Raw genomic sequence first — 17,460 nt, forward strand, 5'->3', positions numbered from 1 at the left:
TCTATTTATCTTCATGGAATTGTTGCTAGTGGACCATTGTGCTCTGAAACATCAAAGGTCTGCATTACATCCATGGTTTGATTTTGCTATTTTTTTGTTGTTGCTATGTTTGCTTGTTTTTTTTTACTTTGCTGATGTGTTTAAACTTGTATCACATAGTCAGTTTTAGAACTGCTTATGACAAGATCTTCGTTCAGTAGCTACTGAGTTTGGTGTCCTGTTCAGTTAAATTGTAACAGCTGTAATATGGGAAAAGGCTGCCTCTCATTCTTACAGGATATGTTTTTGTTTTGCCTTGCTTTGTTTTACTGGGGGAAGGGTAGTGCCTGAGACAAGGTCTTGCTACGTATTTATGGTTGGCCTGGAACTTCCCATGCTGATCAGGCTGGCCTGGAACTTGCAGAGAGTTAACCTACTGCCTCTGACTCTCAAATGCTACAGATACATGCCATAACACCAAGTCAGAATATTGTTTACTTTTCTTAATTTATTAATTATCAAAAATATAATGACATTAGTTAGTGACAACATTCTGAAACTTATGTCTAAAGTTTATATCTGAAATTATAAAGTAGACCATATTTTTGTCATACATGGTAATCTATCTCAAGCATTATGAATGTTTTGTTATTCATTTATTTACCCTAATCTGCTTGTCAGTTTTTCCTGTTTTTATTTTCAACATTTCTCTATCTCATCTATCTTTATATTTGCATATATAATTTACACATAAGATAATTCAATTAAAAAAATAATTATTGTTATGGTTGCATCTGAAATGTCCCTTCCAAATGCACACATTAAAAGTCTTGCTTTCCCATACACCAGCTCAAAAGCTCAGAGTTGGGCCTTTGTGAGGTGACTGCTTCATGAAGACCCTAACTACACCAATAAATGAATCCAATAAGAAATTCATTACTTCAAACACACTACCAATAGGCTACTGGAGGAGGCCGGTTTCTGAGGTATATTCTTGAAGGGATATCTTATCATCTACATCTTCTTTCTTCCTTTCTTCCTGGCTGCTTACCTCAAGCTGGCTCTATACACTCTCCGCCATAGGACTCTATCTCACCAAAGACTACAAAGCAATGTAGCTGTGCAAACTGTGAGCTAAAGCAAACCTTTTCTCCTTTAAGGTGCTTCTTTAGGTACTTTATCATAATAAAGGAAAGCTGACCGACACATACATGCTACCCACTCATTTATAAATGAACGTGTATAGCTGTGTATCCTATGTGCACATGAATAGGGAGACCAGTGAGCAACCCTGGGTGGCATCTTCAGGAATAATATTTATTTCCTTTGAGTCAGGGTCTCTCCTGGAGCTCACCAATTCAGCTAGAATGGATGAGGCCCCTGGTAATCCTCCTGTGTGCTTCTCCAGTGCTGTGATTACAAGTGTGTGCTACCATACCTAAACTTTTTATGTGAGCTCTGGGAAAAAACTCAGATTTTCACACCTGCAAGAAGTATACAGACTGAGCTTTTACCTCAGTCCTGCCATTCATTCATAAGTACACAGTATAACTAATGATATATTTATTTCTAACACCTTATTTATAGTTTATTATTTTCTAATTTTCAGTCAAATTGCCATCTTTGGATGTAGATGGTTCATATACTATATTCTTTCCCCTCTTATCTAGGAAATTATATCCTATCCTACTATTCCTTGGTGTTTATATTATAAATATTTTTATGCCATTTTACTTTTTCATAGGCAGGGTCTTACACCATAGCCCACATTGTTCTAGAACTTACTATGTCATCCAAACTGACCTCAAACTCGTGCAAATCCTCCTGCCTCATCTTCCTGAGTTCTGGGACTACAGGTGTGAGCCACCATTCCTGGCTTAGAAGTCTGAACATGCAAATTGAACTTCTTAGAACCTATAAGCAATCATATAAGGAAGTCAAAGTAATGAACTATAATGGTTTACCTCCCAATATAAAGCCAGTGTTATATATTTTAGTTTCTATTACTTTGTTTTTTCATCCCAATAAAATTGTTTCATAAAATCAATGTTTAGATTGATCACACATTTACAGTGTGCCGTCCTATCTTCTGCATCTCACACCTTCATTCTGCCACCATTTTGATTATGTTTTTAAGTGCATCTTCTAGAATTTCCTTTATTCATTGGTGCCTAATTCTGTTGGTTTTTCTAAAAAATTTAAAAAATGTATCTTTTTCTCTTTTCCTACAAAATAAATTTAAAGGACATTACAATTGTGGGTTTGGAATTACTCCTTCACTTTAGCTGTAGGTATGGCGGTAGCTTATCAAGCCTGGAGACCTAGCGCCCACATAAAATCTAGGCATCATACAGTATGTCTACAAATCCAGTGCTGAGGGAGCAGTGACAAGAAGATCTCAGAGGATACTTGGACAGCTAGTTTATGTGAAATGATAAGCTTTGGTTTCAGGTTCATTAAAGAAGCCTGTCTCAAAAAATAAGAGAACTATAGAAGAAAACCACATGTTGACCTCTGGCCTTCACACGTACAAGGACAGGCAAGTGTATATACTTGTAAAGAATTGTGTGTGGTGCATGCGCATACACACCCCCCCCCCCCCACATCATAGAAAGGAAAGGAAAAAAAAAAAAAAAAAAGACCATGAACACATATACACATACACAGTGGGGAGAAAAACCTCCTTCATGATGCTAAAGGGTTTAAGGTCGCAGTACTTACTTCACTATAATGCTGGAGTTAAAAGTCTCTAGTCAGTTGCAACTTAGTTTATAAACCAAAGTTGTGTGTTTTTTAAATGATAAGACAAAGGAAAGTTACAAGAATGTCTCAGTTCTCAACAACATAGTGCTCTCGCCATACCTGTACTTTGATGGGAAAAAGTTGAGCAATCTCAAAATCCTGTAAAACACATCTTGGCATACTCACCATGCTGTTTGGATTTCTTTTTCTTTTTCTTCTTTTTCTTCTGCTTTGGTTTGTAGTGATCTTTATCTCTCTTCTCTTTTCTCTCCTTATCCTTTTCTTTCCTTTTACCTAAAATAAATAAAAGCAATTCCTTCAATAATTGTGAATGATCCTTAGTTGCTCCTTTGTGGTTACCCTCAAAGTAGCATTTATGTTTTCATCAGTGATTCCAGTCACCTGCCCAGAGTGGACGGATTCAATTAAACTGTTCGTGTCATGAGTCTGGAACTCTTGCTTAGCTTATTGGACTATAAGAAGGGATCTTCATTAGCAGTGTTGAAAAATCCCAACTCCTGACACCTTAAAGTTAACACAGACAGTAGTTAAAATCTTTAAATGCGTAATAGACTAAATTCCTACTATGTGCCAAGAAATTCTATAATAAAAAAAAAAGACCTCACAATGGAGAATCAGCATTTCTATATATAATTTAATGTTTTAGAAAGATAAAAAAAAAAATGGATGGCTTTTTTTCCTTCAGAAAAGAAAAACAAAGGAAATCAAACTAATCTATATATAACTCTTTCTATATTTAAATACCTTTACTGTACATACATAAATGAAGGAACAAGAAAAAATTACTTCATTCTATTACTTCCAAAAATCCAAAAAGCATTCTTGAATCATATGTACTTTAAAGAAGATAAATACACATTTTTAACATCTCAAATTAAAACAAAATTTTCTACAATCTATTTTTTTTTTTTTTAGCTCAGAATGGGCTAACCCACAATTTTCCAATTATATTAACCTAAATTTCAGTGACTCCATATAGCTAACCTAAATAATACTTCATATTGTCATTCATAACTTCATGACTTTTAGCCATTACTCAACATAAGGTAGAAAAGACAGCGAAAAAGTCGGTAACCTTTTAATAAGGCATACTGAAGAACGTATGAAAAGAATGACTATTTTAACATAACACTCATTATTCTTAAGTCTCAATAATATTAGATGGAGGCTTGTTTTTATAAGCTATCCATAATTTTACCTAGAGACGTTCAGAAGCAAAGCACTCAGAGCAATCCAGAGAATCCCCACAGACCACACATAAGTACAAGCTCTGCACTGGAGAACAGGTGCCTATGCAGCTAAGTGTTGAGCACAAAAGCTGACAACCTTGGCACCTTAAGGAGCCCTAGCAAGGGAAGGGAAAAGACAGATGTTGTCCTCTCTGTCAAGCTTTCTAATCTTTGCTTAAAGATTACTTCTGGCCATACCAAATGCAGTGGAGCTTTTTTCTTCCAATTTCACTTTTTTTTCTGTTTTCGATATTCCTGTGGGTTAGGGGGATAAGAGGTAAGTTTAGTTAGAAAGAAAAAATACAGCAGTTTTTAAAATTGCAATTGTTTGCAAAACTCTAACTAGGAATCCTCCACTACCTCCAGAAAGTCTGCACAGTTATCAAAACTCATTCAAGAAATATTGGTTCCCCTTCATACCATCTGCATTGAATTCCTGGACTCCACAGTTCATTACTTGTATGGCTTGAGTATATGGTTTAATGTCTCTGTACTTCTGTTTCCTTAATGTCAATATGAGTCACTGTTCTTACAAGATTCTATAGGACAGAGTATGTAAATGCTTAGCCAGTGCCTGGTAAGTATGTTGTTTTACTTTCTATTTGGGGGTAGGGAATTTGAGAAATTACCTACACAACTTCAGACATAGTATAAATGGGGCTCTAATCATAAATACAAGTTATATAAAGGCCCTAGGCTATCAATGAATGCTGATGCAGGACCACAACCTTAGGCAACCTATAAGTATTGAAAGCCTTTTGGACACTATTCACAGCATCCAAATGAAAATTCAAATTCTTGGCAAAGTACACTGATTTTCAATAGTTATAACTTATTTCAATAAGATATAGGCTTATATTTGACCTCTTGTTCCATAAAATCAAGTCATACATGTAAATTCCATCACATCTATATCATTGCATAAATCCCTTATTGTTAGGTAACAAAAAGAACCCAATAGGAATATTTTACTATTTACTTTTGAACTACATAAATGTGAAATGCAAAGATTCAAATACAAATAAAAATATACCATGTTAATGACATGCATTACCTAATAGTTCAAATTATATTTGTAAAATACTGTTCCTTACTAACTTTAAATAAAACAACACAGACTCAAGCATCAAAGAACTCCCTTATGAAGTTGGCTTCAAATATGGCAAACTAGCCACTGGGCAAAATATCCTCATTTTTGCCACAGACAGAATTCTGACTAAACTGGGCAAGTTTAGATGGAGGCAGAGTCAACAGCCCAACTCTGCCAAGACAGGGTAAACAAGTCCTCAATAGTTTCTGCCTCGCAAATATGTCTGTGATAGATATATTGGCCCAGAAGGCTGAAAATGATGCTCCAACTTTATAGAGACTGTTGGGTGACTGTTCAGGCAGCAAACTATATCAGTCATTTTTTCATTTTGGAAGCTGCAAACCTGCACTCTGGGTCCACTCAGGTTGTTAAGTTTTAGCCCTTCTCAAGTCTCTGACTCTGAAGACTAGATAATTTAGTCTTTCAATTAAGCTTAGTAGGTTAGAGGTTAAGATGTTTTTAGATCAAGATAGATGTTTTAAGTTAATAGAGATGAGATATGATAGATATTAATCTCCATTCAGAAATTTAGATCCAACAAGATAGGAAAGATGTTTACTTCAAGTTTGCCAAATACAAATGTCTAAATCACTATGAATGTAACATTTATATAATTCCTGATTGTCTCATGGTTCTTCCTGCTGTATGTAGTTTATTTTACTCATGTGTAATAATATAAATGTATATGTTAAAAAAGAAACATAATAAAAAAACCACACAGACTCCCTTAACAAAGCTTCACAATTCTGCTCAACATTTCTCAATGCTATCTTGTTTGTAGTTCAGTTTAATGTAGGAAAAACTCTCAAGTATATACAAATATGTTTTATTACATTCCATTAATTACATTTCTTCTTGATTTTTAAAAATCAATTTATACCAATCCTGTCAAATATTTTATATTTTATTTAAATATCTTATATAGTTTAAATATAAAACTACAAAAAATATCCCTCAATTTAAGTGGCAAAGATAAACACAGTAGTATTTCCCCACTTATCAAGCTGGTTGAACACATTTAATTACTTCTTTCTGCTGACTACTGGAGTATGGAAACTGCAAATGTAACGTGGTTTTCTTAGAACCAAGAAAGCATTTACAAATCAAACAAAGGGAAAGTGCTGCTTAGACCATACTGTGTAGCATGCAGAAGGGAAGTTAACAATGATTCTGTCTTTCAAGGGCTGGATCTCCAAGTGAAAGACTCAGAACTTGAGATTGTTTAGGATGAGAGAGGTGTGTCAAAAACCCATCAACTTGGCTATATTCGTGGAGTTCAGTTAGGTGGAGCACAAATAATAATGGCAGCAGGCCAGCACTGCAGACCAGGGAATGGCACAGCAGAACACACAGCCGTTCTGAGTGGTTCTAGGAAAGCAAGCTCCAAGGGCACTGGCTTCCTCCCTAAGACTTCACAGATGGTCAACTTTCAAAGCAAAACTGGGAACCTGACCAGAGGTTGCCAACATTTTATACATATAAGCACTTTAAAATGAACACATAGATCTGCACCACTGGTGAAATTTTTAGAAGTACATACAAATAGAAATACAAAACACACCTTTTCTAGAATTCAACAAAACAAAACAAGTATGATTGTTACCATTTTATTATGCGCCATCATTTCCTAAATATTAGGATTATTAGTATAAATGACAGTGATCTTAAAATTTTCTCAAGAGGACATTTTCTTCAAATAAACTCTTACAGCTGCTATAATACAAGAACAAAAGCAAAGGGCTACCCAGACTCCAGTAGGAAAAGTAGAATGCTGATCACTCTCTTACACACAACTGCAGAGTAGGGAGCATTAAGTTCTCCAGCCTCCAATCCCACAGACTATGGAAAGCCTAACTCCTGCAGAGCCATGAAGTGTGCGTGTGTGTGTGTGTGTGTGTGTGTGTGTGTGTGAAGGGACAAGTTGAAGTATATTACAGAAAACACAGTTACAGCTTTGTTTTAAACAGCACTGGAAAATAAATTCAGAAGTAACTTTAAAAGCCTACTGAACAGTAAATGTAGAGTCAATGTCAAATACAGGATAAAAATGATTGTCATCTGAAAGGTGGCCACAGGAAGACCAGGCAGACCTAACTGCTGTCTCTATTTAGAGTAGCCTAAGACTCATCTCTAGCTTTCTTGGTGATAACACATGCTATGTAAACCAGACAATATAATCCCTAGACTCATTACAGAGAACTCACCAGAGCCCTTCTTTCTTAACCGTGACAATCAATGCATTTTCATGTTTATTTTTTCTACATTTCATTTAAAATTGCATTTAAAAAAATTCAGGCAATCACATTGAATTTCATCTAAAATTAATCTAAATTTACCAAAAATTGAATGGCATAAAAATAGATTCTGGTATTATATAGTGCTCATATGCTTATCAAGCCAATGCTTATATCCAAATTAACTAAAATATTCTTCAATAAAACAAATATTCCTTGATATTTTCATAGTGATTTGCTCAACTAATATGAAAATAAAAGTATGATGAGCCTCCTAATACAAGACTAACTAAAAACGTTTCAAATTGTTTTCACATAATATATTAATTGCAACTAATTCCAGTTTGGCAAAAATTAGAGGTGAAAGCTAATGCCGCCATATAATTTTTCTTTTGTATGAATTATGACTTCATAAAATGCATTGTTGCGGGGTCCACTTAAATCCAGAATAACTCAAATACCAGGTCAATGCAGGTGACAGAAACTTATTGTTACCAAGCCACAACTGATCCATCAGGGCCACAGAACAGATTTGAGAGCTAAACTACAATGCTGAAGGGATGTTGCACAGCATATTTAAAGGATGAAACCATAAAGCAATGGAGAGCCGCTATGCTGCAGCATTGTCCAGTCATATTTTGACTAAGGAGCTGATCAAGGTAGTTTCTGTCAATCAGGATAGGCTCCCAGACATGAGAACATGAACTTAGTTGACGCTGCCAGAAAAATGAAGTTGTCCTTGAAATGGCTGGACTCAAAAACTGTCTCTTTACAAATTGTCCCTGAGATGGCTGGACTCAGATAACTCTCCTTACAATAGAAGCTGTTCACCTACTGAGAGGTCCCCAGCAATCCTAGGACCTGAGACTTTAAACTTAGTTTCTCTCTATGGTTAAATGGTGTCTGAAAACAAAATGGTAGTACTTAGAATAAGTTTCCTTTGTTTTTTCTCGACAACATGACAAATGACAAAACAAACAAGTAATAAAAATAATCAACACTTTAGAGCTGGAAGTGGCCACAGACATTACCTACTACAAAATTCCCATTATTAAAATAAAAATTTGAATGTGAAGGAAGTAGTTTACTTAAATTTTGCTGAAAGAAAATGAGAACAGAGGGCAAGCAGATGGTTTTTGCTGTCTTAGCTAATAGCATACCTCCTCCTCTGCCGAAGGCCTCCTGAGGACCACATTTTCCATTTTCTTTCCCTGTATACAACAATACCTTGTGCCTCTTTTTCAAACTTTCAAATTTTTATTTAAGGTATTTATTTGTCTGTTTATTTATTTATTCATCTATCTATCTATCTGTCTGTCTGTCTGTCTGTTTTATGTGTGCAGGTGTACGCGTGTGTCATGGTGCACTGTGGAGGTCAGAGGACAATTTACTGAACAGAATCAGATCTCGCCTTCCTTCATGTCAATCAGGGCCCTGGAACTCAGGTTCTCAGGCATAGGAAGCACCTCTACACTCTGAGCCATCTCTCTTTACCCCACTATATACTGCTTATGGATTCTACTCTTGAAATATGTAACTCTCACTTATTTGTCCAGTTCAGCTCCTAGCCTGATTTCCTTCTAGATGCTGAGCTTCTTTAGTGCAGAGTCTGTTGCTTTTCCTTTTTTGCTTTTTTTGAGACAGTATTCTCTGTGTAGCCTTGGCTGTCCTGGACTTGCTTTGGAGACAGGGTTGGCCTCAAACTCAGAGATCCACCTGCTTCTACTTCCTTGAGTTTACAGGCGTGCACTACCATGCCCAGCTGAGTGCATGTTCTGTAGCTCAGCACTCTGTGCCCTTTACCTTAATGGCAGGGTTAGGACAGACACCCTCAGGTCCACATCAGGAAAGGTGTCTTTTGAAAAGGATCCTTTTAAAGAAACTTGATCTACTTTGCATCCCAGAGAATAAGATGATTTCTTAAGCTGTGCCTCTTCCTTTGATTCACTGGCTGTCATAAAAAGCATTCTGACAACAATACAAAAAACAAAGTTGTTGGGGTGGTTTTTGTTTTTGTTGTTGTTGTTGTTTTTAATTTTTAGAAATATACTGGTTTTTTTTTCTTTCCCTTTTATTTTTACGTATTTCTAAAGTGGGCAGCAACAATATTCCAAACTTTAGAGTCAGTCATGATGGCATATAACCCAATGAACGAATGTAGATCAATTAGTGAAAGCCCATAATCTCTACTGGAATCACAATTAAAAGTAGAGTTTAATCTGTTAAGAACCCTAGGTTTACTAAACTACTTTTCAGTTAACTAATACTCTTATCAGTCTAAACTGCCTAGGAATTTCAAGTTTAAAAAGCTTCTCATACAGTCCTTATAAATAATGCTTCCTAAAGAAGTTTTAATATTGAAAGAATTTATTTTTATAATCAGAAACTCACCAAATACATGTAAACATACACTCATTTACATGGGTATATAAAGAAGAAACAAAAACCTAGAAATACATCAACCCAGGAATTAAGCAGAAGCCCAAAGTAACTTCAAAATAGTACAGAACAGTTAGGTAACAAAAATATTATCAAATACAGACATGACGGCACATGCCTATAATCTTAGCACACTGGAAGCTAAGGAAAGAAAACCAAGACTTCTAAACCAGTCTGGTGTAATATGCCAAACTACCTGGGTTATGGACATAGTGAGGCCCTGTTTCAAAGAAACAAAACAAAATACCAACTCAAAAGAAATGTAGTAATTTAAACAAATAATGTACACACAATACACTCTACATCATCACATATATACCAGCTTTCAGTAGCTAACTTAAAACCATACATTTTCTTGTTTAAGCAATTATCTAGACTGTACTAACTGAGGTAAGAAGACCTTGCCTAAATTTCATAGCTGGGTCCTAGATTGAGGAGAGAAGAGTACTAGCATTCATCGATATCCATTTTCTTATCATGAATGTGATGAATCTGCCTCATGCTCCTGCTATTTTGACTTCCCGGCTGTGGTAGACTGCGTCCCCTAGAACTATAAGCCAAATGAACCCTTTCTCCTTAAAAACAAAAACAAAGCTGCTGAGTACTGTGCTCTTAATGTTAAGCTCACATTGTTGTGCCTTTCTTTTACCATTATATAATTCAACATTATCAACAAAACAAAAAACTACCTCCCCAAGGTAATATAGCTACAAACGTGCCAATTTAAAGGGAATTTAAAGAGAAAACAAATAGCTAAAACAAAACCAAGTTAATCCCATGGTTAGAAGCAAAATCGTCTGGACAAATGAATTTAGTGTACAAACACTGCTTTGATGTTTAAAATATACAATATGGCTGACATGACATTCTTCTTTGTGTGTGTGTGTGTGTGTGTGTGTGTGTGTGTGTGTGTGTGTCCGTGTGTCCCTTGCATTTACATCTATGTACCATATGTGTATAGAAGAGGGCACGAGATCCCCTGGGAGTGGGGCTATGATGGTTGTGAGCTGCCATGTGGTTGTTGGGGATCAAAGAAGCCATCGCCCCAGCCCTACATGGCACTAATTATGACATGTACTTAGACTGATCTGTATTTCAGTCTTATTACAATCAATGTAAATATGTATTTTAAGGAACACATAAATATCTTCACATACACATTGAAAAGTCATTTTCCCAATAGGTACATGTTATTATGACATCACGGTCATTTTCATGTTCAGTGAAGTAAGGAGTTCCAGACTGTAAAAAAAAAATGCATCAGACCTTTACCAGAAAAACTTCCTGAAAAGGTTAATGATAATTCAGGAAGCTTATACAAAAAGGGCAAAGTAAACTGTGTTACTCTAAGATCAGGTTTAGATGATATCAAAGATAGTGGATCACATCTGAGAAATCAAAAGCAAGTTCTCAAATCCTACAGACTTTCAGATATGCACATTTTTATTTTTAAATAAGAAAAGACTATTATGTAGAAACAAATTTAAATCTTTACAGGTAAAATGGAACAAGTCAAAGACAGCACATTAAATTAAGCTACTGCTGTCACCATTTCAGTGTGTAGCATGGACAGAACAGTGCAGGCTATACTCTGGGTTCATCCAAGAAGCCAATACTACACTCTTTGAGGACGATGCTGCTAAGCACAATTACTGCCAAGGCAGTTAGCTATTATGCATTTGTCTCCTGATTTAACTGGATGCAAATCTCTCAGAAGCCAATTCCAAATTAGTAATTTACTAGGAAGATACTTGAAAAGTACTACTTGAATTCTGAAAAAAAAATCATATATTTTTGTGAAATTGCAATATTATAAAACTTCTAAATAAAATGTTGCAACTATACATAAGAAATATAAATCTTGCCAGATTAAAAAGATCCAACTTAATAAAAAACACCACAAATATTTTCAGATCATAAAAAATAATAGCACCTAAAAGTAAACTAAATATGATTGCTTTTATAGGCTCAAGTTCCCCAAAACAATAATAAATTATATTCATAAATGATATTCTTATACTTATAATGCAGTTATGAACAATTAAATTCAATCTAAATTCTATTTAGATTTAATTAATTTTCACTGAAGTCTGTAAACCTAGGAACTGATCTCCTAAAGTATCTTCTTGCTTCAAGAATAAGATTTTCTCTAATTGTATTTAACTCTAATAATTTCTAGTAACAAAAATAAGCATTTCATATAACTTATTTACTGTTGATTTGAGACAGGGTCTTGCTATGTAGCCCTAGTGGCCTAAAACTTGCTAGGTTGACCCAACTGAGTAGCTAGAATTTGCTAGCTCCAGGTGCAGCAATACCACATATTACACATACATTAAAAAAGCAAAACCAGGAGGAGATGAGGGGGGGTGCGGCTACAATCAGGATGTAAAGTGAAGAAATTAAAAAAAAAAAAAATTTAAGAGACTTCTGTTCCCCCAAAAAAGCAAAAGAAAAAGGGAGAAAAAGAGAATGAAGAGCAAAATGACAAGAAATATTTCCAGGGACTGCTAAAAACAGTCACGTAAAGAATCTTAAAATAGAGAAACTCAATATGAAAACAAAAACTGCCTAAAAGTATGGAGAAGGATTTTATATAAACTCAAGTGGAGATAAACATCAAAATGTTTTTGCTAGACTTAACCAAGAGCTTCCTTACCAGTGGCTGCAGCAGCTCCTTTCACATAGCTCACTACTTTGGATGAGGGATTTGCAAACAAAGGTGCCTCTTCCTTTTCCTCCCTGGAATAGTCACCACCAGAAGAGGACAACTCTGGGCCTCTAGGTGCTCTGGCTTCTGAACCACAACTTAAATCAAGAGGGAGACAGGGCCCCAGCTTCTGGAGTGGCACATGTGCAATAGCAGGCACTATATAAAATTAAAAAAGAAAATCATAATATTAAAATAGAGAAACTAGCTCAGTTCCTATCAGTGTAGATCACTGGTGTTTACACAGTGTCTGGCAAAAAGAAGGCACCATATAGGTATCTGTAGAGTGTATGAGTATATGCAGAGTATAATTGTTGTTAGTTATTTATCTTCCTTTACATGTGGTTCTGTAGTAAATCAATATACATTACCCTCTAGTACTGAAGACTCTTGCTGATTCTGAGAACTGATGGAGAATATTTTCCCATCAGTGGCTGAAGAGGAAGAAAGCTTTTCTAGAGAATCATCAGGCATGGGTAAGGTGGCTAACCGCTGAGATCGTCTTCTCCGCTCACTATGCTTGCAAGGTCTAGGGGAATTCACAGGCTGAGGAGGACCTAGAAAAAGATCTTCAATGTTCACGAAGCAGATACATACCAAGGTCACCTTATAATACTTAAGGAGATAAGCGGGAAAAATGAGCCATATTCTGCACTCTGATGCTGCTATTAGATAACCATAAAAAATGGTATGTTCCAGAGGCAATGGGGGGGGGGGGGAGCGTTCTCTTAAAAAAAGGAGTTAATCAAAACTTCTAAAATCTAAAACCTACAAGGAGTATCAATTTCCAGTAGCTCTCCCCAAGTGTAAAACTGGAGCTAGCTCTCTAACTGTGGATTCTTGTGTGAACTGCCATTTTGCCTCTAGAGTAGTAGTCTCTTTATAAGCAAAAATGGGAGAGGCAGGCAGAGGGAGAAGGGAAGGGAAGGAATCAGGAGAGAAAATCTTTCTCCATAGCCAACCTAGGCATTCTAAAGGGAAAGGAAGGCAGGGGCACAGGTGACAGCTCTTCTACACGCTATACAGTTGGTGTTTTGCTTTCCTTCCCCAAGTGAAGAAGCTACTGTAAATAACATCCCATCCTCAGTTTCCCACATGGACTTTTACAGATATAAATCTGGGGCCTGATTCATTCAAAAAATTGAACACAAACAAACCAATGTGCTTATTAGGCCAAATTAGATATTAATTGGTATGATACTATTCTTGCCCTTGAATATTTTCACTTGTTCAAACAACTGATTGTATCCATTTATTTGTTTTTTTAGCAATGTTAACACAATTTTTGGGACAATTCTATAATGCTTGAGAGTTCTTTTTTAGACTATAACCTGGAATTTATATAGTAGGTAGGATTGTATAGTATAATACATTATTGCTAATTTAGAAAGAAGTAGTTTAAAGGAGCTGATGTTTTGAGTATTTAAGGATAATTGACAATGAAAACTAATGGAAAAAAAGACACGATGATAATGGGGAAAATACAAAAGACAAATGTAAGTTTTATAAATCTGTAGTTCTATCAATATATAAAACTTCAAAATATAGTGTTTATTGGTGTCATGTGATAATCTAATGACTACTAATGACATTTTTTTCTTAATGAAGTTTCAGAGAAAATAATTTTCTTTCTTCTTTTTTCTTTGGGAAGCGGGAGGGACAGGTACTTCAAGACAGGGGTTCTCTGTGTAGCCTTGGGTGTCCTGGACTCGCTCCTGAAGCAGGATGGCAGGTTGGCCTCAAACTCACAGTAATCTGCTTGCCTCTGCCTCTGCCTCCTCAGCACTGGGATTAAAGGTGTGTGCCACCACGTCCAGCTGGGAAAAGAATTTTCTATTCCCTCTGGCTTTGCTTAATTATTAAAAAAATTAAAGATTGATTAAAATTTGAGGTGTGTGCTTTAGTGATAAATATGAGACCTGAGTGAAAAAAACAGAATGATTCATAAGGAAATGGGTTAGCCTTATTTTCTGATTACAACACTTATTTATTTGTTAAGTAAAGGAGCAAAAGGCAAGTGTCACCTGACTAGTGACACTCCAGGTAACTGGTTTGAATATTAATCTTGGGGAGAACATAAACCTTATCTTTTACCTAGCCAAATCCATGTTGGGAAAAAAAAAAAAAAAAAGATTTTCAAAAGACTAACACTTGAAAGATTAGCACAGCAGCAGTCAAATCTTATAAGACGGCAATCTCCTTTCATTAAGGATGAGACTGGATTCAGGGTTGCCTTGTTAGCATAACACGAATAAATAAATAAAGGGCACTAAGAGGGCTAAAAATAAAAGGAGATATCTCCTACCTGACCACAGGAGGACTGAGGAGTCACATAAAAAACATCAACTAAGGGTCTTTCTATAGTTCTTTTTGTTTTTGTGTGTATTTTGTTTGTTTGGTATTTTTTTGTAATGAATCAGGCCTTGTATTATTAGCTGAGGAGAGTGAAACTACAATGGGATTTGTGTCACTCAATAGCAGGACTTAATGAGCAGTACAAACTTGGAGCAAAAAAGCAGTAAGAAATGTCTATGGTCTACTCTTGAAATAATTTTAAGCTTTCTCTGTCATATCCACTTAACTTTTGAGTTTTTAAAAAAAACTTCATAAAAAAAAAAAAAAAAAACCAGCAATATAACTACAACAGAACTGTTTTGAATCTATCTTACAGGATAAGTAACTATTTGTAAAGTCTGTGCTCACTAGTTTTATTTATCATTGAAGAAAGCTGAGATACAAGCGTCAAATCCTTGGCTTGTATTAATTCTGGGGCAAGTGGTGACTTAGGGGTTTTTATACACCCAGAAGACTCTCCAGATTCATGTTTGCATTTCTTGCTGCGAGCCTTCCCTGAAGACAAAGTTGAGGATAACAGTGCAGGTTTCTGAGTGTTGGCAGAACTGCTAATGACAGCTTCATTTTTTTTCTGACTTTGAGGTTTAGGTGAAATCGCCTGAATAAATAATAAAAAATTGATATTTTTATTTTGGTTTCTTCATTTTTCTTCTTGTATTCTATTTTTGATTGTTAAGCAACTTTAGTATCCAAAAACATTGTTAAGCAACATATAACATTTCTATTACAAATGAAAACCAAAAAGAACCTCACGAATTATTAACTAAAAGTTGAATAGGCTGTCTTTAAAGGGATACTGTCAACTATGAGTCTATTTTTTTTAATGCCCATGAAATTCTTCCAGTATTAAATATACATTCTGTTGAACAAACATTTCAGTACTAATTTGAAACTACTCTCTTCTGAAACTATAATTGTCAATGGTATTAAAACAGCTAGGTAAATGAAAAAATATTTCATATTTTAGAGCACTGAGAAAATAAATTTCAACTTCTGCCTTTTAGAATAGTTTTTATAATCTGTCATTAAGTGTGTGGCTATCTCAGTAGACAGTTTCCCTTTAAAGAAAGATCTCAACAGGAAAACAATGACCAAATTAACAAAACATTATCTTTAACTCGTTTTAGTGCTGAAAGCTAGAGTTTCATAAGCAAAAATCGTCATGAAATCAGAGCCAACAGCAGTAGAGAGTTAAAAGACTAAAAAACAATACAGAACAAGCAACAACTACAACAACAGAAAAAAGATAAAGTGTAAGTTAAAACATTGGATTTAAAAACAAAATACGTCGCAGTCTTAGATGAATTTTTACCTTATTCCTGCCAACTGACACTTTTTAAAAAATTAGAACTTTGTCAGTCCTTTCATAAAGAACAATTTATTCACATGGCAGTAAAATTCCCTGCACATGTAGAAATATGTGTGAATGCATCTATTGGTAAAGACAACAGAAAGCAGCCACATTGGATCCACAATCTGTTATACTGGGATGTCTACACTAGTTTTCTTCGTGATATCTGACAAAAAAACATGAGTGAGACAGAGACTTTTAAAAATTGATATTTTGGTGAGCCACTATAAAGAGCAAAGGTGCTAGCCCTATTAATAACATGTCTGTCCCCAAGAAATTATTTAACTTCCAAATATTTGGGGCAGGGAGGTGTTCATCAAATCTGTAATCTTCAGTTTTTTAGAATATCAAAGATCATTGACTGGGAGTCAAATAAAGAAATAATTCTGCTCTCACTAATAAAATGTACTCAGATTCTGGTGGGGGAATTACATATTTGATAACAAATATGGCATCACTGAATGTTTTTCAGATGGCATGCTAGGCATCTTACATAAAAGGCCCTGTGTCAAGTGTCCCATTCATTTAACTTTCATTTACTACTCTTGAATTTCTTCACTATTCACATGTGCAAGTGGAACTATTATTTGAAAAAGAACTCCAGGATAGAAAGTATTCCTAAGCTTACATAAAAGGTGTTGCCAGAAAAGTAATTAGAGCCATTACTTGTAAATAAACAATTTTATTGTTCATCTTCACATATGTGAGAGACATCACTACAGCATCCATTACTCTTGAGTTACAAAGTTATAAAACAAGATTTTAAAACTTAAATTAATAACTTGATAAGGTGCTTAACTTCTAAACAAGGACAAAGTAACATATTTAAACCTTACTGAATTATTATGCATCAAATGCAAGTTTTATCCAAAAGTAAATATAACACGACATTTCCCTAATACAATTAAGTAATCTATAACTAATAATCTGATAATGGGGCTCAAAACCACAGTTTGAATAGTTCAGAAATATAAACTCATTAGCACAGCAAATTGTGGCTATAGGCCTGTTATCAGTCTGTCATAACTGGCATTATAACTCCTTAGACAATAGAAGTTAGCAAAAACAAAAAAACAAACAAACAAAAAAAAAAAACCTTCTTATTTAGATCTCTTGCTGATACCAACTGAGATAGTTTAGAGTTTTATAACTCGGCTTTTTAGCTTAGAAGCAAGGCTAACATATAGCATTAAAATTAAGAGTTTGGTTACAAAACATTTGCACATTGAAATCAACCTGAATGACAAAATAAAAGAGGGCCACATGATGTTCCTTAAACTCTCGAACAGTTTACAAAGGTTTAATTAATG

General features: G+C 35.1%; 1 protein-coding gene across 8 annotated transcripts in view; it reads right to left on the reverse strand.

The window, feature by feature from the left end:
- Phf20l1 (PHD finger protein 20 like 1) overlaps positions 1-17,460 on the reverse strand; it is a 70,802-nt gene that overhangs the window by 22,910 nt on the left and 30,432 nt on the right. For all 8 annotated transcript variants that reach the window (XM_051159588.1, XM_051159587.1, XM_051159586.1 and 5 more), the window contains 5 exons: positions 15,148-15,397; positions 12,816-13,001; positions 12,394-12,603; positions 4,170-4,226; positions 2,908-3,015 (listed from right to left, as the gene is read on the reverse strand). In XM_051159588.1, coding sequence (XP_051015545.1) covers positions 2,908-3,015; positions 4,170-4,226; positions 12,394-12,603; positions 12,816-13,001; positions 15,148-15,397 — 811 coding nt within the window. The remainder of the gene's footprint in view (positions 1-2,907; positions 3,016-4,169; positions 4,227-12,393; positions 12,604-12,815; positions 13,002-15,147; positions 15,398-17,460) is intronic.

Source organism: Acomys russatus, chromosome 17 (genome assembly GCF_903995435.1).
Source record: "Acomys russatus chromosome 17, mAcoRus1.1, whole genome shotgun sequence".
Classification (NCBI taxonomy): Eukaryota; Metazoa; Chordata; class Mammalia; order Rodentia; family Muridae; genus Acomys; species Acomys russatus.